Source organism: Phoca vitulina, unplaced genomic scaffold (genome assembly GCF_004348235.1).
Source record: "Phoca vitulina isolate PV1807 unplaced genomic scaffold, GSC_HSeal_1.0 scaffold58, whole genome shotgun sequence".
NCBI lineage: Eukaryota > Metazoa > Chordata > Mammalia > Carnivora > Phocidae > Phoca > Phoca vitulina.
In genome coordinates, this window is record NW_022589761.1 from 6,186,588 (window position 1) to 6,207,618 (window position 21,031).

At 53.0% G+C, this 21,031-nt stretch overlaps 3 protein-coding genes across 4 annotated transcripts; 1 reads left to right on the forward strand and 2 right to left on the reverse strand.

Moving 5' to 3' along the window:
* Nucleotides 1–3,212: 3,212 nt before the first annotated feature.
* On the reverse strand, nt 3,213–10,057 carry NFKBID (NFKB inhibitor delta). Its single transcript, XM_032390356.1, has 12 exons — nt 10,027–10,057; nt 9,212–9,312; nt 8,957–9,017; nt 8,287–8,504; nt 7,858–8,048; nt 7,670–7,775; nt 7,406–7,552; nt 7,240–7,291; nt 6,997–7,145; nt 4,985–5,101; nt 4,481–4,645; nt 3,213–3,849 (listed from the first exon to the last, which is right to left on the reverse strand). The coding sequence occupies exons 4-12, from the start codon at nt 8,290–8,292 to the stop codon at nt 3,796–3,798; spliced, it is 987 nt and encodes a 328-aa protein (XP_032246247.1). The 5' UTR covers nt 8,293–8,504; nt 8,957–9,017; nt 9,212–9,312; nt 10,027–10,057; the 3' UTR covers nt 3,213–3,795.
* Nucleotides 10,058–12,168: 2,111 nt separating this feature from the next.
* HCST (hematopoietic cell signal transducer) lies at nt 12,169–13,666 on the forward strand. Its single transcript, XM_032390414.1, has 4 exons — nt 12,169–12,277; nt 12,613–12,636; nt 13,110–13,241; nt 13,470–13,666. The coding sequence occupies exons 1-4, from the start codon at nt 12,235–12,237 to the stop codon at nt 13,508–13,510; spliced, it is 240 nt and encodes a 79-aa protein (XP_032246305.1). The 5' UTR covers nt 12,169–12,234; the 3' UTR covers nt 13,511–13,666.
* An 86-nt stretch (nt 13,667–13,752) lies between these two features.
* Nucleotides 13,753–16,706, reverse strand: TYROBP (transmembrane immune signaling adaptor TYROBP). 2 transcript variants are annotated; one of them, XM_032390401.1, is made up of 5 exons: nt 16,569–16,703; nt 16,155–16,181; nt 15,868–16,002; nt 15,651–15,694; nt 13,753–13,986 (listed from the first exon to the last, which is right to left on the reverse strand). In XM_032390401.1, the coding sequence occupies exons 1-5, from the start codon at nt 16,627–16,629 to the stop codon at nt 13,921–13,923; spliced, it is 333 nt and encodes a 110-aa protein (XP_032246292.1). In that variant the 5' UTR covers nt 16,630–16,703; the 3' UTR covers nt 13,753–13,920. The 2 variants fall into 2 exon arrangements, with proteins under 2 accessions (XP_032246292.1, XP_032246291.1); XM_032390400.1 differs by having other exon boundaries at nt 13,755–13,986; nt 15,651–15,697; nt 16,569–16,706.
* Nucleotides 16,707–21,031: the final 4,325 nt, after the last annotated feature.

Genomic DNA, 21,031 nt, shown 5'->3' on the forward strand with positions numbered 1-21,031 from the left:
TGGCTCGTTGGTTAAGCGACTGCCTTCGGCTCAGGTCATGATCCTGGAGTCCCTGGATCGAGTCCCGCATCGGGCTCCCTGCTCAGCAGGGAGTCTGCTTCTCCCTCTGACCCTCCCCCCTCTCATGTGCTCTCTCTCTCTCATTCTCTCTCTCTCAAATAAATAAATAAAATCTTAAAAAAAAAAAAAAAGAAGTTACATCACATGCCCTTGGTCACCACCTAGGAATGGCCAGAGTTAGGGATTCAACCCAGGCAACCTGGGTCCAGCATCCATACTCTTATTATTTTGCTAACCTGCTGTCTAGTAATTCAAGGCTGTCCCATATGCTGTTCAGGGTGTGCACTGCAAAATTCCAAGTGATACCATTCACTTTCTAGACACTGTAGATTTGCATTTTTACCACAACTTCCCAGCAGGTGGCAGTAATGTGTCACACTCTAAGGTCAGCTTAGTACACAATTTTCTGACAGATGGCTTAGGGAGGAAGCACCTAGAATTAGATTTTCTCCCAAAGAGCCTATGAGCTCAGAGTGTCTCATCATAATATATACATGTAAATACAAGTCATGTATATTAAATATAGACGTGGTAGACATTGGGAGGAAGATGTTTACATGATGCAAGTTGGATACAATCATTGGAGAACCCAGTTTCCAACATCATTCTGATACTGGTTATAGTTTTAGTTGTATTGTACTGTACCTAGCAGGAATCTATGACTAGTATGACAGGGGAAAATGCTGCCTTTGAGTTTTCACAGTCAAGGGTGATCAACAGGCTAACGAGTAAGGAGCTCCAAGCTGGTGGAACAGGAAGTGAAGGGTCATTTTGCTCACTATGCTCAGTGTGTGATTCCTTAATAATGTTTACATATTGATGGCAATACTTAGGGTAATTAATTTTAAAACCTTTATTACTGAAATTCCAGCAGGGGATTGCTGTCGTTCATGTGATGCTCTTGTGCCACTAAACTGCTCTTCTTTTCCCATTGAAAACAATTTATTAATTTGTCTTTTAATAATAGTTTCTTAGAGACATTTTATCATTCTGTCATTTTAATATGTGTGTGCATGTGTTTGTTGATACATGATGGGATATAAATCTTATACGTCAGTCGACTCTAAGATGCCATCAATGATAAGAAATATCCTTATGGGGGCGCCCTGGTGGCTCAGTCCTTTGAGCATCCAACTCTTGGTTTTGGCTCCGGACGGATCATGAGTACTGGGATTGAGCTCCACGTTGGGCTCCCAGCTCAGCACGGAGTCTGCTCGTCCCTCTCCCTCCCCCTCTGCCCCACCCCCCACTCACACACTCTCTCTCTAAGATGATAGATGATAGATAGAGAGATGATAGATAAAATACCTTTATGTACCACAAAGGAAAAAATACAGAAATTAAACTATGCCACACAATGACTGTAAGATGAATTCCAGTTAAGTTCTTAGAATCTATGGAGTAATAGTCCCATGAATTCTTCATGGGTCAGCTGCCACCATGTGCATACACAGAAGGGCAATGTGTGCTGGTACAGGGCTGCTCATGTGGGAGACTAACACAGGTAGCTCCTGAAACTCCGCCTCCCAATATTCAAGCCCTGGTGTAGTGCCCCCTCCCCAAATTCTGGGCTTGGCCATGTGAATAACTTTGACCAGTGGGATGTCAACAAGCATGATGCAAGCTAGGACTTGTTCTCTTAGAACACTTCCTCTTGGGGCGCCTGGGTGGCTCAGATGGTTGGGCACCTGCCTTCGGCTCGGGTATTGATCTCAGGGTCCTGGGATCGAGCCCCACATCGGGCTCCCTGCTTGGTGGGGGAGCGTGCTTCTCCCTCTCCCTCTACTGTTCCCCCCGCTTGTGCTCTCTCACTCTGTCAAACAAATAAAAAAAAAAAAATCTTTAAAAAAAAAGAACACTTCCTCTTGGAACCACCCCAGGAAGAGATCCACCCACCTTCCTGGAGAGACCACATGGAGAAAGAGATGCTTGGCCCACTCCCAGTGGTTCCAGCCATCCCAGCTGAGCTATCAGACATGGGAGTGAAGTTGTCTGGCCCCATCAGGCCTCTAGCTGACTGCAGCCACATGAGTGACCAAAGCAGGACTGTCCAGTTGAGCCCAGCCCAGACTGTAGGATCATGAGCAAATAGAGATGGTTGTTTCAAGCCTTAACTTTTGGGATGGAGACACGGGCACATGCCCCGAAGTGTGGTTTGTTGTCCTTGAGAGGCTCTGAGCAGTGGGGGGCTAAGATGAGTCAGAGGGCTTTCGGCGGGGCTCATTTGGTGACAAGATTGGGATGGAGTCCAGAGCAGAGGCTGTGGGGCAGTTACGAAAAGGGGGCATTGTGGAGGTCTTAGCTTGGGTCTGCCCAGAAGCAGGATTTGAGGACAATCTATTGGTAGGGGAGGTGGGACAGGACACAGAAAAGGGAAAGCAGTCAGGAAAGGGTATGTCATCAAGCCAGAGCTAGTGTGGGGAACAGGAGCATAATTCTGTTGGGGAGCTCTGGGAGCCTGTGTAGAACACACAGTGGTTCCAAGAGGAAGTGTTCTTTTTTTTTTAAAGATTTTTGTTTGTTTGTTTGTTTGACAGAGTGAGAGAGCACAAGCAGGGGGAACAGTAGAGGGAGAGGGAGAAGCAGGCTCCCCCACCAAGCAGGGAGCCCGATGTGGGGCTCGATCCCAGGACCCTGAGATCAATACCCGAGCCGAAGGCAGGTGCCCAACCATCTGAGCCACCCAGGCGCCCCAAGAGGAAGTGTTCTAAGAGAACAAGTCCTAGCTTGCATCATGCTTGTTGACATCACACTGGTCAAAGTTATTCACATGGCCAAGCCCAGAATTTGGGGAGGGGGCACTTCCACATTATCCTCATAGAGAGGTGAGGGACCTGGAGTCTTTCTGTACCATCTCCTTTCAGTCTCTGCTTTGAGGGCTGTTAGATGGGAAGTGGCATAAACTCATTGGCAGTTAAGGCTACCAGGCTCATACCCAGGGTAGAGTGGGCACCAGTGGTCTCGCGATGCCCACAGGCAGGCAGACCACCAGGTGCTGACAGGGTAAAGGTGACACGATGCAGACTTGGCACCTCCAGTCTGCTACACACCCCACCCCACCCCACACAGTCATCCGAACATGCCTCCTCAGCCAAGCACCACGGCCGCTCCCTGCACCAACACCCCCAGAGACTGAGACAATGACAGTGCAGTCCAAACTGAGTTTAATAAGGAGCTTCAGATAGGGGAGGGAGTCACTGGAAATGCGGCGATCTGAGTTCTGAATTAGAAAGCATAGGACCTAGGGGACTCCAATCTAGGAGAGTCCTTCCTATGTCTCAGGGGTAAGGACCTGAATGGTGTGGGTCCTGCGGAGGTTTGGGGGGTCATCTTAGGAGCTCTACTGGATGACACTGGGAGCTATTCTGGGGGTACCCCAAGTACTGTGTAGGGAAATCCCATCTGGGGTTCTAGGTGAGTTGAACTAGAGTAGGGAAGGGGTCCCAAAAGATCCCAATGGAGAAAGGGTTAGGGGTCTAGGGTGTTTCACAGAAACAATCAAGGGGCCTCGATTTCACAGAAATCATCAAGAGGGCTCCTTGTGGGTGGGGGAGGGGTATTACGCCACCCCAAATATTGGGGATTGTTTACCCCCAGCAGCCATGTTGGGGTTTTAATGTAAGACCCCGATGGCAGGACATTCCACATAATCATGGATTTGCAACATTAGCATACGCTGGCTGTCCCACAGGACGGTGGGGACTGGAAAATCAGTCCAGGTTCTGGGTTTGAGTCCTAAGAGGACAGGCCTGGGGGTGCCACACGGCTCCTCTTCAATAGCTGCCGGAGCTGCAGACAAGACAGGGGAAGAGAAGTTAAGGAGGCTGGAAAGAGAGGTCAGGGCCACAAACCCTGTGAAGTTGGAGGGGAAGGTGGAGAAGCAGAGTAGGATCAATTGGGTTTGCAGGTCAGAGGTTCAGAGTCAAGATTTGGGGTTAGGGATGATGGTTCCCACACTGAGAAAAGGTTCAGGAGCCAGAAGGGATGAAGGGGGAAGGTGTTGCTGGTTGGGGGTTCCCACTTTGGGGTTAACATTGAGCACTAGGAGTCGAATGGTAGAGGCAAGGAGTCAGAGGTTACATTTAGGGGTCAGAAGTCCCACTTTGCGAGGTCAGAACTCAGGGCTGGGGCAGGGGCTTGGAGGTCATACTTGGGAATCCAAGGTCACACCTTGAGGTCAGGATTCAGGGTTAGAAGTAGAGGTCAGGGTTGAAGTAGAGGTTAGGAGGAGTCACCAATACCAGGTCAAAAATAAAACACTGGGGTCAGAGGTCACATTTTCAAGTCAGGTTTGGATAGGGATCAAGGTCACCTTCTGAGATTAAAAGTCACCCTCTAAAGTCATAAATGGGTAGAGTCAGGGGTTCACCCCGTTAGGTCAGAGGCCACTCTGCAGTCAGGGTGGGCTCTGCGTGCTCACCCCTTCAGGGCCCGGCCCAGGCCGCAGCAGGTGGACGGGCTGCTCATTCTCCAGGTTTCGCAGTGTTGGATCTGCCCCAGCTGCCAGCAGGCGCCGCACGATAGCCTCCTGGGGGGGCCCAGGGGGCAGGGCAGCCGCCATGTGGAGGGCTGTGTTCCCATGGGCCTGGGGACAGTGAAGGGAAGACTGCTAAGGATTTGGACTCAGCTGGCCTGGGCCCTCAATGCTTCAGAGTCTGCCACAGCCAAGTCCCACACTCCCGCCTTCCCAGCCACATCCCGCATGCCCCTACTCACATCCCAGAATCCCCTCTACAATCACATTCCACACACCCCTCGGTCTAAGTCCTATACATTCCTACAATCTACAGCCACATCCTCTACGGTCCCCACCTTTGTTCCCTACATTGTCCCTGCCATAGCCACAGCCCACAGGCCTCCCAACATCCCCCTGCCCTTCTCCGTCACATCTCACACACTCGCACATTCTAACCTAGGCCCCCACCTTCATGTTGACAAAGGCCCGCAAGTCTCCCTGGGGCAGCTCAAGCAGCAGCTGAACCAGGGTAGGATTGGCGGCCTGCACAGCTAGATGCAGAACTGTCTTATTGCTCTTGATCTCCTGTAGAGAAAGAAACAGTGGAGGTCAGGCCAGTCCTCACACCCAGAGCCCCTCCCACAAAACCCAAGAGCCTTTAGACACCTTGTCTCTCCTTTGCAAGCACCCAGGGGTGCCTTACACAGTTATCTATGTTGTGCACTATACAAGAGTACCACCTTTAAGGGGGAGCCATTCACATCATACACATCACAGGACTGTATGTTTATTTTGACAATTTTCTAGCCCAAGTGTCTTTGAGAAAAACATTCTTATCTAATCCTCCAAAAGAGTTCTGGGCTAGCAGCTGCCCTGGCCACCCGACATTCTATTGAGCACAGTAAAATGTATCCACATCCCACACGGACTGTACTTTATCTATAAGGATGGGACTTGAGCAGCATTAATCAGGGGACTCACTAAGCCCAGATGCGCTTCCATACTGAGTTGTTCTCTTCATGTTTTGGAGCAAATAAAAAGACATTTTCCACAATGAAGCTTTATTATGTGCCTTTCAAGAGTTTGGAATGATAATGGACATTAAAAATATGATGTGCTTATACAAGGCAAAACAACCTAGTTGGCTCACCAGATAAATAATGAAGAGGAGACAAGGAGATAGAGCGGGAAGCTCTAGATTAAGAACGACTTTAAAAGTCTTATAATGGCAACATGTGGGCTTTATTTGGATCCGAGTTTTTTTTAATGAAAAAACAATATATATCGCTTTAGAGTCAATCAGAAATTTGAACACAGCCAGGATATTTGATATTATGAGATTAATTTTTTTTAAGGTGAAATGATGGTATTAAGGTTAAAAGAGTTCTTAACTTTAAAGACACAAATTTTTGTGGATAAAAATACATGCTTGAGTTTGCTTTAAAATACTATAGGAAGGTCGAGGGGCGCCTGGGTGGCTCAGTCGTTAAGCGTCTGCCTTCGGCTCAGGTCGTGATCCCAGGACCCTGGGATCGAGCCCCACATCGGGCTCCCTGCTCCGCGGGGAAGCCTGCTTCTCCCTCTCCTACTCCCCCTGCTTGTGTTCCCTCTCTCGCTATGCCTCTGTCAAATAAATAAATAAAATCTTTAGGGCGCCTGGGTGGCTCAGTTGGTTAAGCGACTGCCTTCGGCTCAGGTCATGATCCTGGAGTCCCAGGATCGAGTCCCGCATCAGGCTCCCTGCTCGGCGGGGAGTCTGCTTCTGCTTCTGACCCTCTCTCCTCTCGTGTTCTCTCTCTCATTCTCAGATAAATAAATAAAATCTTTAAAAATAAATAAATAAATAAAATAAAATCTTTAAAAAAATAATAATAATAAAATAAAATACTATAGGAAGGTCGAGGAATGGATGGGGCAGGACTGGGTACAAGTTGCTGATTATTGATGTTGCGGACAGGGAGGTCACTATACTATTTTCTGTATTTTATCTGTGTTCAAAATTCTTTAACTAAAAAACAAAACAAAACGATAAGTGGATGCTTAATTCTCTCAGCCAGGCCGTGAAGGAGCTACTACCAGAGGGAGGAGGAGAACATAACCATGAAGGTGTGGGGTCTGGCGTGAGGCCACCTTATTCTAATCCCCTCTCTGACTCTTACAAGCTGTAAGATTTTTGATTCCTGTGCCTCAGTTTCTCTATCAGTAAAGCAGGAAAAGTAATAACAGTGCACATGTCAAAGGGGGTTGGTGAGGATTCGGTTAGCTAATCCGTGACACTCGGTGCTTGATGAATGGTAAGTGCTTGATAAATATAAGCTAAGATCAGTAATCTTATTCTCTGGGGCACAGAAAAATGAAGCCATGTACTCAAGTTCACATGGCTGGCAAGGGGCAAAATCAGCGTTTGTTTGGAGCCCCTGGACATCCAGGTGACCCATCCCACACCCTTCTAGGGGCCAGCTGCCCACTGCCCCACTCACCTGGCTGGTGTGATCAGCACCCATGTGCAGCAACATCTGGACACAAGCCAGCCTGTCTCGGGCCTGGGTGCTCAGCACCCGGGGACATAGGTCAGGTGGGTGCATAGCAACGTTGAGGGCCAGGATGGCTGTGTGGAGAGGGGTGAGGCCTGCAGGATGGAGACGGTGAGGGCTCTGCATCCAGAGTGCCCACCCCACCCCAGCCCCACCTGCCATACCCACCCTGCCCACCACCCAACTTACCCTCGAAGTCTCTGGCTTCTAGGTCAACCTGAACCCCCGAGTTAATCACAGCCTGAGGAGGAGAAGGCACAGTGCTGGATTAGAGTCTCCCCAGGCCTCCTAGCCTTGGAAGCCAGGATCTGAGCAACCAGTCCATCCCATTACCCCACCGGCCAGCTGGTCATACCGAGAGGACTCCTGGAAGCCCATAGGTAGCAGCCACATGCAAGACAGAACGTCCCTGATGATCAGTGGCATTGGGCTCTGCTCCGAGGTTCAGTAGATCCTCCACAATCAGGGGCTGGTTGGCGGCAGCAGCCACCAGGAGAGGGGTCTGCAGGGGATAAGAAGGTCAGTCTGGGCCCCCAGGCTCGTCCCCTCTGAAAGCCAACAATCCAGGCCCCCAGACCCTTTCCCTTCAAAGCCAGGAGTCCAGGCCCCTGGCCCTCACCTTGCCCTTATGCTCACGGATGTCCAGATGTTTGTACACTTGGAGCATCTCAGCTGCGGCATATGCTGCCCAGCGCAGCCCCCGAGCCGCGAACAGATGCAGGAGCCTGAGGACAGGTAGGGGACAAGCAGTGAGCACAGCACCCCAGCGAAGCCAGGAACAGGCAGACCGCAATCCCCTATACTCACGTGTCTCCCTCCTCGTCCTGGGCCAGCAGCTGTTGTGGCCCCAAAGCCAGCATGTGAGCACGGGCTGTGTCCAGGGATGGTCCGGTGGCCACAGGGGGTAACTGTGGGGGTCCTAGGGGGAGTCCAGAACCTCTCCAGGATCCTGCCTGTGGCAGGGAAGGTTCTGCATAAAGCCGGGTATCCAGGGAGTCCTGAAGGATACATGTGGTGGGCAGAGCCAGTCAGCTGAGAATTCCCTCTTCCTAACATACACACGTACACAGACAGAGTGCCAGGTAGAGTGGCTGAGTGACCCCTCTGTACCAAGTGACCTTGGACCTTGGGGCCTCAGCTTTGCCCATCCGAAGAATGGGATCTTAATCTAGCATGAGGGCAACTGGGAATTTTAGGGGCCCTTCAGCATCCTCCTGTTCCCACTCTGTAGCTCACCTCCATCCCCACAGAAAATGAACACTGCCGCCCTGGGTCGGAGGGCAGGTAGAAGTCAGGAGTCGGGAAGCCTTCAGCAGCGGAAGCAGGGTAAGAGTAGGGGCTGTCTGTGTAGGCAGCATGCGTGTTGGGGTCCCAGTCTGGAAAGCCTGTGGTGGGAGCCAGGCTGCCAAGTCCAGAACCCACAGTCTCTTGGTGTACTGGGAAGCGAGAATGGCCTGTGTGTGAGAGGAGGAGCAGGGGCAGGCCTGGTTACCAGAGTTGGGGAAGTCACGACCAAGGCTGGAGGACGGGTGTGAGGGCCTGGAATCTCCCAACGTACTGACAGCTAGTACTTGTGGGACACCAAATGGCTGGGACTCAGAAGCCAGGACACCAAGGGGTTGAAAGCTTGGACTTCTGGTGGCTGGACCCTAGGGACACTGAGGGTTGAGGGCCTAGACCCAGGGAGCAGCAAAAGGCTGGGAGCCTGGGCCCCTGGAACACCCAAGGACTGTGTACATAGACCCGTGGGCTCCAGAGAATCTGGGAGCTCAAACTGCTACCGGGTCCAAGCAAGAAAGAGGGTCTGACTCCTGAGTTCCCCAAAGTTCTAAGATTTGGAATGTCTGAGTCCCTGAAGAAAGCTGGGGCTGCGAGCTGAGGGAACCAGATGAGTTTCCAGACTTACCAGCCTCACTCTCATTCACAGATGGGGTCAGGGACTGGGCCAGGGGAGGCGGAAACTGTCCCTGTAGGGGGATACACAAAAAAAAGGAACAAGGGGGAATTTATCTGACGGATCCCTCAGCATCCAACCCCCACCCACAGAGCATCTAAGTCAGGACTACACCTCTCATCTGCTCCGAGGGCCCGCAAGCCACCAAGTCTCTGCCCAACAGGACATCGCCTCACGAATTAGTTTGCGGGGCTTCATGGACCTTACCGGTACCCCACCAGCGTCGGGCTGCTGCTGACGGCGTCTCTGTTCTTCCAGGAGCTTCTTCACGGTCTGTGATGGGCAGTGGCTGCGTTCACTCCGGCTCACTACGCGTGGGGGGAGGCGGGGGGAAGCAATCAGAGGTCCTTAAGTCACCCAACTTCGCGGGGGAGTGGATTCAGGCACCCTCCCTCGCCCTCCTGCGCGGAAAAACTGGCACACTGACGCCGCCTGAGAACTCCAAAGCCAATCTTAGCTTTCAGGTGCAGCTTCCGCCTCCGCCGTTTCCTTCCCTTTGCTCCGCACTTTCCCCTCTGACCCAACTTTCCACCAGCGTCGTGGAAACTGAGGAAGGGGGAGGAGGGCGCTCCTCTGCGGCACCTCCCCCCCCCAACTTCCGAGAAAAATCCCAGCCCCCAGATCTCCCAGTCCCCAGGCCTGGAGGGGGAGGCGGGGGGGCGGGGGTCGCTGGGAATCACTCCCTGGAGATGCACATCCAGGTTCCCAACATCTCTCTGCCCTAGAAGCTGACCTGAGACACTTTCCTCGGGAAACCAGGCGTCCGAGTCCCCAGCCCCTCTCCCCAAGGAACCACGAATCAAGAGCCCCCGAGCTCACCGGGGCTCCAGAAGTCCAGACCCCATCCCCCCTTCAGACCTAAGAGTCCAGGCCCCATTCTGCGGGATTCCGAGAGCCTAGTCCCCCTTTTCCCAGGACCCAGGAGTCTGGGCCCTCAGCTTCGCCCTCCCTTGCACCTGGCAGTCCCAGTTTCCAGAAGCCTGGTCCGCACCACCCCGGGAGTCCGGACCCTCAACCCTCACCCTTCTGAGCCCTGGTTCCGGCGGAGGAAGGGTTAAGCGGAGGAGGGAGGGCGAACTCGGAAACAGCCCAGACACGACGTGCTGACGTCACGGCGCTCACGCAAGGGAATCTTCCATCCACCCCTTCCTCTCCCGGCGGCGCGCCGCAGGTGTCCCGCTTAGAGGCGGGGCGCGCGGCCAGGCGTGGAGCTCTCGGAATCCCCGCACGTGGGGAATTCCTGCTCAGCCCGGGGACCCGGGGGGGTGGGGACTCGGGAATTCCCGGGGCTCGGGCAGGGTCAAGGCCAGCGTGGACCCCTGCGGCCGGGCGCCGGACCTGACCCACACCCGCTCGTGGCTGATTTTTAAACAACCACGCCCCCAGGACTCCATCTCCCCCTGTCTAGAGCAAGGAGTCGGGGCCGCCAGCCCCTTCCTCCCGCAGGACCCAGGGGTCGGAGCTCCCAGCCCTTTCACCCCCGGACCCAGGATTCTGAATCCCCGGTCCCTTACCCTCCCCCCACCCCAGGACCCAGGAGCCCAGAATCCCAGCCGCTCCTCCATCACCACCCAGAAGTCCTGGCCCCCTGCCCCCTCCAAACACCGAGTACGCTCACTCTCAGCACCCAGGCTTGATGCTCCAGACCCGTCCCTCAGGTTCGCAAGAGCCGGCCTCCAGCCCTCGCTCTCTCAAGAGGCCGAGAGTGCCTCACCTCCCCAGGCCCTCCATTACCTCGCGGATTCCGTGGCGCGGATTGCGGGCCCCCAGGGCCGCGGCCTCGGCGCTGCGCCAGCCTCGCTCTTCCCCCGCGAAGCCGCCGCCGGGTCCCCGATCTAGGGTCGGTGCCCCGCGAGTTTTTAAACTGGGGTTCTGGCACCGCCCAGTCAAGGGCAGGGCCCCGCCCACAGGCCCGGGAGTCCCCGGGTCGCGCTTGAACAAGCCCAGTCTCTGAATGGGCGGGGCTGACACTGAGGGCCAGACTCCTGAGCCTCCCTGGAAAGAGGGAGCTGGTGGACCCCATCTTTGGTGTGAGGGAGAAGCGGCTGGGGTTAGACACCTGAAGAAGGAGGGCACTAGGGACCTGGACTTCTGGGTCTCTGTCCAAGGGGTTGCTGGAGTCTTTGATTTCTGGGGCCTGGGCTGGGAGGGGACAGTATTACTGAGTCCTGGGTAAGAGGATGCTGGGGTTCAGGACTTCCTGGTCCCAAGGGAGGGAAGGTCTGTAGGTAAGAGTGACATCGGTGGACTCAAATTTTTTCTCCCTCTTCCCCACATCACCTTCTTTTTCAGAGGTCAGTTCTCGTTTATTCATGCGTCATTAAAAATAATTTATTACTGCAGGGGAGGTACTTTGCTGGGTGCTGTGGTATAGCTGTGAGCTAAGAGGACAGGAACTCCCAGCCCTCCAGCCAACTGACATTCCCAGGGGAGGCTCATTCTCAGTTCCCACGTCGGTGGCCATGTTAATCATTTCTCCCAGGCTTTCAAGACTTCTGCTCTCCTGGTTCTCCTCCCTCACATGTTGTTCCCTCCCAGTTTCCCCGGCTGTTTCCACCTCTTCACCCATTCTTGCGGGCCAGGGGCACTCCTCTGTCTGAACTCACTTCCTTGGTGATCTCATCCAGTCCCGTGGCTTTAAATACCATCCATAAGCCATCAACCCAAAAATTTACATCTCCAGACCAGAGACTTATCCCTGAATTCACAGATGCAGCTGTGGTCATCCAGTTCTGCAGGGAGATCTATCAGGCATTTCCAACTCAGTGTCCCCAGACCTTGGCACTTTCCCCCTAAACCTGCTCCCCTCCTTCTCCATCTCTGTCAAAAGATACTCCGTCTTTTCAGTTGGTTAGTCCAGAAGCTTTGTTCATCCTGAATCCCTCTCTCTCATACACACCCATACCTAGTGGATCAGCAAGTTTTGTTGGTTCTACCTCCAAAATCTCTTCAGAATCTCCTCAATGCCCACAACCTGGTCCATCTGTCACCTCCCACCTGGGACAATCATAGCAGCCTCCCTGGTCTCTGACCCTACCCCCAGTTCATCCCCAAAGGCAGTCACAGGGACCCACCACTTCTCCCCCTCCCACACCCTCACACAGGAAGCAGGTGACCTTGCCACCAGCAGGGCGACATCCGCTATTGCTGCTTCTTTACTCCCCCACTGTTCCTCAGGACTTCTCTGCACCAAAGCCTTTTGCCAGACCGCTTCTTGCCCCCAGCCCACCATGGCCCCTTCAGGTGTCATCCTGCTCCTGCTTTTGCTCCCAGGTGAAGCCAGTGCTTATGGGGGGCGGCAGGCAGAGTCCTTATGAGAGGGGTGGCTTGGGTGGCCTCTGAAGGGAGGAGTGCTAAGGGCACGTCCTCCCAGGACCCCTTCCTTCCTGGAGATCCGTTTTGGCTTCAGAGCCTGGTTCTTTGGGGAGAGAAGCTGAGTCTGGGGTAGCTGCCTGTCAATCTCCGCTTCTCACTGCTGGGTCTGTCTCTACTTCTACTTCTGATTTTCTATCTCTCTGGCCTCTTTCTCGTTTACTCTCTCCGGAATGGAGGTTACTTCTCAGGACAGCACCTCTCCCTGCTAATCCACTTTCCCTCTCTTTTCACAGTGGCTGCAGCTGGGGTGACCCCAGGTGAGAAATCAGCACCCCTTCCCTTTTGCCGTGGTACTGCTTCTATCCCTGAAGTGTGGCCTGAGGGTCCTGGAACACCCCCGGTGGCTCTCTAGGTCACCAGCTCACCTCTCAGCCCCAAATCAGAGCCCCCAGGGGAACTGCAGTCCTCTCTGGGTCCCCAGCTCACTGCCTCATCACCAAATTGAAGCCCCAGGGACTCGGCCACCCCCCAGCCTTCTTTGGGAGTACCCACTATGCCCAAAGAACCACATATGTCCCTCTATGCTGGGACTCCCCCCCCCCACCCGCCCCCCACCCCGGGCTTCTCTCCAGACCCCCACCTCCCTTTTCATCCCCCAAGTCAACCTCAGGGAATCTCAGACACTCCTGCCTCCCCCCAGGGACTTCCTGGGGCCCCATAGGCCCCAAGTGCAGCCCTCAGGGTTTGAAACCTCCCTCAAGCGCCTTCTTGTCTCTGCCGCACCCTCCAGGTTCCTGTTCCGGATGTGGGCCCCTCTCTCTGCCAATCCTGGCAGGGCTCATGGCCGCCGACGCAGTGGTGTCGCTGCTCATCATTGCCGTGGTGTTTGTGTGTGCCTGCCCACGCCACAGGCCCCCCCTAGGTGAGGGCAGAGACGGGGTGGGGCCCGGAGGGAGAGGTGTCCCTAGAGAGGGGGTCCCCAAGGGAGGGGCCCCCCAGGGAAGCCCTGGAGGAGATGCTGGGGAAACCCTGGAGGCGGTGCAGGGGGGAACTCCGGAGGAAACCCCTGAGGCAGGGGGTCCCCAGGAAGGTGGAGATGTGGGTGGGTGGTAGGTGGTCAGGCCTCATGCTTTCTCTCCCCCACCCCCAGAAGATGACAAAGTCTACATCAACATGCTGGGCAGGGGCTGACCCCCTGGTGAGACCTTTGACTTCTGACCCTCTCATCCCACATTGTGTGCGGCCACACAGGAAACACACTCCCCACTTTGGGGTGGAATAAAGCAATTAAACTACCTCTGGTTCTGATTCTTCCTCAAAGAACCCCAGGGTCCCCAAACCTCCCTCCCATTTAGCTGTTTCTGGGTCCATGATCCCCCAGAACCCCACATATCCCTGCCCCCTCAGCCGAGAGATCTGGAATAACTCAACAGTGTTTTTGTGTGCCATGTTTATTTGGGGACAGTAGTGGAGAGAAGTCTGACCCCTCAGGGAGGGCACTCTGTGGATCTGTGTCTTGGTGGGAGTAGGAATAGGGTGCTAGGGAGGCATCAGGAATGACTGGATCCAGGCATCAGGTTGCTGACTGCTGTGGTTTAGGCTCATTTGTAATAAGGCCTCTGTGTTTTGAGGTCACTATAGACATCTGACCTCTGACCTTGAAGCTCCTAATGGGAGGGACAGGGTGGGAACCATTAGTGGGTGAGGTCCACTGAATAAACTTATAACAAAATTCAGCCTTCTCCCAGTGGCCTATAAGGCTCCTAGCAGCTTCTTCAACCTTGCAGCCATGGAAAAGATCTGGATCTTAATCAAGTGCATTTAGTGTTTCCCTGTCTCCTCTGCCTCATCATTTCGCCCCAGCCTCAGGGCCTTTGCATAAGCTGTTCTCTCTGCCTGGAACACGGGGTTTCCTAGATATTCCCAGGGATGGTTCCTTCTCCCCCTTCAAGTCTCAGCTCATGTCACTTCCTCAGAGAAGCATTTCTTCATTTTGCCATCTAACTTCTCCCCACCAGACACACACTCCAGTCACGGTCACACCAGTTTTATTTCCCCATGATACCTCCCCAAATTATCTTATCTCTTAATTTGCTTCAAGTCCATCTCCCCAACTGGGATGTAAACTCTCTTGCTATGTTGGTGCTCAACAAATTCCACTGAAGGATGAATAAATTAGAATATTGCTTTGCCCTAAAATTTCACTACCCCCGGTAACTGAAAATTCCCTCATTCTTCTGGACCTCACAAAGCCAAACTCGAGATGCTTACACTTTACAAAGGGACTTTTTATCCGCAAGTGAGGCAAAGCAAACCTGGCTGCAGATAAGTAAGAGACTTCACAGAACAAGGCTTACAATTTTGGGGGGTGGAGTCTATGGCCTCAAGAGGCCCTCAGACTGAATCCCTGAAATCATAAGCAAATGACTGGTCTGGGTGTGCACCTTTATGGGAAGGGGTCTGTTTGGCTTCCATTAGATTCTCACAGGAGCCCATGACCCCCTAAAGGGCACTGATAGAGAGGCAAGCAATGGAAAGGTGCCTCTATCTGAGGCATCTTTTTTTTTTTTTTTTTTAGAGAGAGAGAGCGCGTGCATGCGCACATGGAGGGGGAATCTTTTTTTGTTTTAGATTTATTTATTTGAGAGAGAGAAAGAACGAGTGGGAGGGGAGGAGCAGAGGGAGAGGGAGAGAGAGAATCCCAAGCAGACCCGCACTGAGCACGAAGCCAGACGGGGCTTGATCGCACAACCCTGAGATCATGACCTGAGCCAAAATCAAGAGTCAGATGCTTAACCGACTGAGCCACCCAGGCGCCCCTGCATGGTGGTTCTTAAGAAGGGTTTCAAGATACCTGTGCCACCCCTAGATTATATGCACAATTTTATAAATTTTTATGTGGATTTTTCTGAGGAGTCTCTAGCTTTCATCAGCTTCTCAAAGGGATATAGGATCTTCCAAAAAATTCTAAAACTCCTCTCTTCGGAGTTACCAAATTAGGGCTGAATTATGTCCTCTGCCCTTCTGAGAGCTTCTCCCAGAAATCATCCTGTCCTGAACAATTCCGTGCCTGCCTTCTCACTATGGCCTACATTTGCTCTTGCGAAGGTAAACTCTCCCTATGTTTTCTCACACATTTTAAGTTGAGCATAAGGTCATGATTGATCTTTGAAGGCAGCTTTGGACAGATGCCCCATGAGTCTTTGAGGGTTTGAAATGTTGCTGAGAAAGTGGCTTTAGGGTCTAGGTTCTAGAAGGACTGGGGAAATGTTTAGGACAGACACCCACAGGGTAAGAGTGAGATGTGAGGAAGAGAAGCTGGTTTTCTCACCTGATAAGGCGACTCTGTCTCAGTGATGCGCGGTTTCCTGGTCACTGCTGGGGGATGGGGAGTAGCGCAGAGTGCAGAGATAGTTAAGGTGGTGAATTGGGACCATTTTGCTGCTGCAAAATCAGCCCCTCCATCATTATCCCTTTGGATGGTTGTGACTTGGGAGCTTACCCCTCCCTCAGAGGGTCCCAGGCTATCCCCTGCCAGCCTCACTCACCCTCCACAGCCCCTCGCCCCCGAGGGAACAGCCGGCCCAAGGAGTACACAGCCAAGGCGATGAGGAGGGTCAGCACCAGGTCCCCCAGCACGATCCCCGCCAGCACCCCGGGACTTACCACGGAGCAGTTGCATCCTGAGAATGTGGCACAGGGGTTGGGGGTGGTCAGTGGGAGTTGGGAACTGGCAGGAGGTGTCAGCAGGGGAAGGTTTGGAGAGACTGGGGAACAGACAGAGATGGGGAGGTCTTTAGGAGGTAGGGAGGGGGACTTCAGAGTCCAGGCCTACCGTTCTGTGCCTGGACAGGGCTGAAACCTGAGGAGAGAAAAAGAAGGTAAATTGAGGCATGGGGCTGTGATTGGAGGGTGGGCACAGAAGCTGGGGAGGGTGGGTCCTGAGAGCTAGGAGATGAAGAGTGGAAAGCGATGTCTGGTGGGACCTGTGGGCCGGCAACAAGGTCACTGGACTAAGTTACTTCTACCCCGACTTGTCCTGTTGCAACATCCGTAGAGTCCCCTCCCCCTGCTGTTACCAGCGGCCACATCTTGGGGTCTCGGGCTCTGGGAGACAGCCATAAGTTTTGGGGGACTGGGGATCTGCTTTCCCCCACCTCCCTTTTGGTTCTCTTTCTACCCCGCTCCCTGCTCTGCCCCAAGCTGAGCCCAGGGACTCAGGAGGCAGCTGTAGAAGCCCCCAACTCACCACCCACAGTCAGAAGGAGAGGCAGGAACAGGAGCCTGTTGGAAGGTCCAAGGACCCCCATGACGCAGGCGACACTGCTGGACACCGGAGTCCAAGGGCTGGTGGGATGTGGTGTAGCGTCCAACCAAGTGAAGGAGGAAGTCTGAGGTGGGCGGTGGCAGGAGGGAGGAGGGGACAATACAGGAGGAGGGACGGAGAGAGATAATGCCAGGAAGAATTAGGCCAAGACGGCCTTGGGGCCATGCTGTGGCCCCTAACCACTGGACATAAGAGGAAAAAGGGTACATGTGCCCATCCACCCCCGATCAGGGGTCAGCCCTCAGTGTACCAGGAAGAGTCAGTGGCTATTACTGAAGCGAGTTTTGCCTCTTCCTGGCTGGGCAAACTTAAGTCATTCAACCTCTCTGGGCCTCAGTTTCCTTATCTGTAAAATGAGGAGTAAAATAGCGCCTATTTTGTAGGGGTTTGGGGGAGCAAATGGATTAATGTCTCTAGAACAGGGTCCGACACTCGTCAGCTTTTTATAAGCACCAGCTATAGTTATCTGATAATCAGAACTTTGTGATGTTTATAGGATATTAAAAGAGAGCCATCAGGATATGGGCACTAATGAGCAGCAGGCGTTCGTTCGGTCCTAAGGTGTTAACTCTTTTAACCCCCACAACACCCATCGGAGGTAGATGCTCTCATCATCCCCATTGTACAGAAAGGTACAGACACTTGTGCAAGGTCACACAGCAAATAAAGCTGAGAAGGAAACACAGGACCCAAGGACAGATATTTGACCCTTAGAGAGAAAGAAAAAAGAACCAAGATGAAAGATAGGGAAGGAGAAAGGGGTGGCAAGGCCGAGAAAAAAGAGAGAGGGATAGACAGTGACGCAGATATGCACAGCACAGACACAGGGCTGGGGGTTTGGGGTGAGGCGAGTGGGGGACGACATGCTGACCACTGCGCTGGGCTGCACCACCAAATGAGGAAGTAGCTGGAAGTGAGGACGGAGGGAAGGCACCCAGGAGGAGACAGGGACTTCTAGTCCCCCCCACCAGAGCCTGAGCTGGGGCTCCTTAGGAGGAACCTGAGGTTAGGGCACTGGGGGGATGGGCCCGCGGCAGGAAGCCCCCTTCCCCCATCCAGGCGTCACACCCCACAGCTCCCTGGGCCTGGTCTCAGGAGAGAAAAGGGGAAACTGGATGCCGGTCATGGGACAGACTCTGAGTGGCCCTTCGTGGTGGGGGGATTTGGAAGCCAGAGGAGGGTCAGGGCCCAGTCGGGGGTAGCACTAGCTACCAACAGCCGCCATCACCCAGGCCTGGCCCAGTCCACTTGCTAAAGAACCACCCCCCCACCCCCCCCACCACCACCAGCCCTGCAGTGAGCGCGGAGAGAACAGGCTCCCGAGGGCCTCAAGGTGGCTGAAGCTGAGTGAGCCACGGGGCAGAGAGCAGAGGAAGCTCTGAGCCTGGAGGGTCTTGATCTGACTCTGGTGCTGGTGCTCGTGGGCTCCCTCTGGCCAGGCTGGGGGCGCACACTGTGGGGGGCAGGGCTTCTGGGGTCCAGTTTTATTGTGAGCGTTTGTAACGTCTGCCTGGCACGTTGTAGCTGCTCAGTGAATCTTTTTTTTTTAAGATTTTATTTATTTATTTGACAGAGAGAGACACAGCGAGAGAGGGAACACAAGCAGGGGGAGTGGGAGAGGGAGAAGCAGGCTTCCTGCTGAGCAGGGAGCCCGATGCGGGGCTCGATCCCAGGACCCTGGGACCACGACTCGAGCTGAAGGCAGACGCCTAAAGACTGAGCCACCCAGGCGCCCCTGCTCAGTGAATCTTAATCACCATCCTCCTCATTACAGTTATTGTTATTAGTACTTCAAGTCTCCAGTTCTGGGCTCGCCTTGATAAACATCTTCCCTGAACCCCTCAGACTCAGCCCCCCGGTCTGATCCTCCTGACTCCAGCCAGGCCCGAGCTGTCCCCAGAATTCGGTCTCATAGCCAGCACACTCATGCACTGACCAATCAAGCAGCTGTGGCCATAGGGCCCTGAGTCCTGGAGCCCCCCTTTTAGTGGCTGAGATGTGGGGAAGTCCAAGGTATCCCAAGGGAACAGACTGGGGTGGTGGCAGATATCTGTGGGAGGTGGGGTAGGGGCTCTTTACCAACCAAAAATGAAGTATTTAAATATTTTAGCGACTGGTATGACTGTGCTGGTAGAGACCCCAGAGTGCTGGCCTGGGCTGGTCGGCCTGGGCTCTCCATGGGGGGATGGGTCACTGGGTGAAAGAAGGCTGAGATGGAGGGCACCCAACTGACTGGGAGCCACCCCACACCCAGGGCCAGACTCCAGGAAGTAGGGCTGCTTCACCTCCCATGAGATCTGTAAAGTGTCTCAATCTCTCCTGGCAAGCAGCCCAAGAGTTGGGCAAGACCCAAGGCTGACCTCGCCAGAAAGCAGGCAATGTGTTGAGCCTGTGACAGGCTTGTCTCTGTGGAAGCTACAGCCCCTCCCTACTCCCCCTGCTTCTACTTTTGCCCCCTACAGCCCATCCTCCCCACAGTGGCCAGAAGAAGCTTTTGGAAAAGTCAGAGAGCCAATTTTGCAAGTGGCCAAAAAACGTGAACAGATAACGTCACAAAAGAAGAGACATGAATGGCCAATAAGCACGTGCAAAAGCGTTCAACATCATTAGTCATTAGGGAAATACGAATTAAAACCACAAAGAAATACCACTACACACCCAATGGAATGATTAAAATTAAAAAGACTGACCCTCTCAAGTGTCAGCAGAGATGTGGAGCAATTGGAAATCTCACGCTGCTAGTGGAAATGAAGAATAGAACCACCACTTTGGAAAAGAGTTTGGTAGTTTCTTATAAAGGTAAATATTCACCTATGCAGAGATCCAGCAATTCCACAGAAGCAGGCATCTACCCAAGAGAAATAAAAGCATTTATTTACATAAAGACCTGCCCATCTTTCTGTCCTCCCCTCCTATCCCTCTTTCCCTTGCTTCCCCTACTCCAACTACACTGGCCTTCTTGTTGTTTCTTGTTTAAGTAAAGTTCATTCTCACCCCAGGGCCTTTGCACCTGCTGTTCCCCTTGCCTATGATGCTTTTCGCAAAGTTCGTGTAGAGCTGGCCCCTTCTCACCCTCCAGATCTCAGCTCAAATGTCACACCCTCACAGAGGCCTCCCCTGACCACCACTGCTCAAGTCACCTCCCACCACCAATTTCATTTTCTTCCTGTATTTATCATACCTGAAATTCTCTGAAATTGTGTGTTCTCATTTTTACTGTCTGCTACTTCCTCTAGAATGGAGAACAGGAACCTTTCTGCCTCATTCACTGTTATATCCCCAGCACATATAGTAGATGCTCAGTAAATACTCTTTCAATATTGCACTAAATGGCCACCAGTAACAGGTTGGTTGAAACATGGCTCTTGATCTCTGCAGAGGCCTAAGGGTATCCCAGACATGCCCACTATTTCTTTTTCTTTTTTTTTTTAAAGATTTTATTTATTTATTTGACAGAGAGAGAGAGACAGCGAGAGAGGGAACACAAGCAGGGGGAGCAGGCTTCCTGCTGAGCAGGGAGCCCGATGTGGGGCTCGATCCCAGGACCCTGGGATCATGACCTGAGCCAAAGGCAGACGCTTAACCAACTGAGCCACCCAGGTGCCCCCATGCCCACTATTTCTTCTTCAATTAATCACTTGACAGATAAGAATGCTACTGTCCTCCAATATCCTCCTGCTCCTTCTTCCAGGAAATTTTTAGCAGGGCATCTGCCCATCAAACTAAAGACTGTATTTTCTGGCCTCATTTGCATGTAGAGTGGCCATAGAACTTTGTTCTGGCTGATGGGCAGTGTGGGAAGTAAATGAGCAATTTAGAGGTCTCAGCCTTTGTGGAGGGATGCACTCTACTCCTCTTCTTGATTTTCTCACTTGCTGGAATTTGAATGTGGGAATCTTGGAACAAGTGGATGAGGACAACATCATCAAAATGAAAGAACGAGAAGACAGAAGAAGCCTCAGTGCCCATCATCTTGGAGGAGCCACACCAACCCTAGACTGTTAGGTGACAGAGAAACATCTGCCTTGTTTAAAGACACTCATGGTAGGTGGTCTCCAAACTGGGGGTTTGGTCACCAAGAATTTCTACCTCCCTATATGCATCCCTTTCATCAGGAGGCAGAGAGTCCATTTTTCCTGCTCTTGCATCTGAGCTGACCTTGTGACTTGCTTTGACAAAGAACGTGGTGGAAGGGATGTTTAGAACTGTGCCAGTTCTGAGCATAGGTCTTAAGAAGCCTTATAGCTTCTGGTTTTACTCTCTTGAAATCTAGCTGCCATGCTGTAAGGAAGTCCAAGCTCCCTTCCTGGAGAGTGAGGCCATACAAAGAGGCCCTAGAGGATGAGATAGCATGTGGGAAAAGGCCATGTGGAGAAAAACCAAGG

What these genes read in the sequence shown, in the direction of transcription:
- NFKBID (XM_032390356.1), bottom strand. An exon ending in GGCTTCCAGGAGTCCTCTCG is followed by an intron (nt 7,292 to 7,405) that starts GTATGACCAGCT and finishes TCTCCTCCTCAG; the next exon opens with GCTGTGATTAACTCGGGGGT. An exon ending in CTGGGCCGGGCCCTGAAGGG is followed by an intron (nt 3,850 to 4,480) that starts GTGAGCACGCAG and finishes TCTTGTCTGCAG; the next exon opens with CTCCGGCAGCTATTGAAGAG.
- TYROBP (XM_032390400.1), bottom strand. Translation starts at nt 16,629, where the DNA reads ATGGGGGTCCTTGGACCTTCCAACAGGCTCCTGTTCCTGCCTCTCCTT. An exon ending in TCTCCTTCTGACTGTGGGTG is followed by an intron (nt 16,182 to 16,568) that starts GTGAGTTGGGGG and finishes TTCTCTCCTCAG; the next exon opens with GTTTCAGCCCTGTCCAGGCA. An exon ending in AGACAGAGTCGCCTTATCAG is followed by an intron (nt 13,987 to 15,650) that starts GTGAGAAAACCA and finishes CCCTCCCATTAG; the next exon opens with GAGCTTCAAGGTCAGAGGTC.
- HCST (XM_032390414.1), top strand. Translation starts at nt 12,235, where the DNA reads ATGGCCCCTTCAGGTGTCATCCTGCTCCTGCTTTTGCTCCCAG. An exon ending in GCTCCTGCTTTTGCTCCCAG is followed by an intron (nt 12,278 to 12,612) that starts GTGAAGCCAGTG and finishes CTCTTTTCACAG; the next exon opens with TGGCTGCAGCTGGGGTGACC. An exon ending in TGCAGCTGGGGTGACCCCAG is followed by an intron (nt 12,637 to 13,109) that starts GTGAGAAATCAG and finishes CGCACCCTCCAG; the next exon opens with GTTCCTGTTCCGGATGTGGG.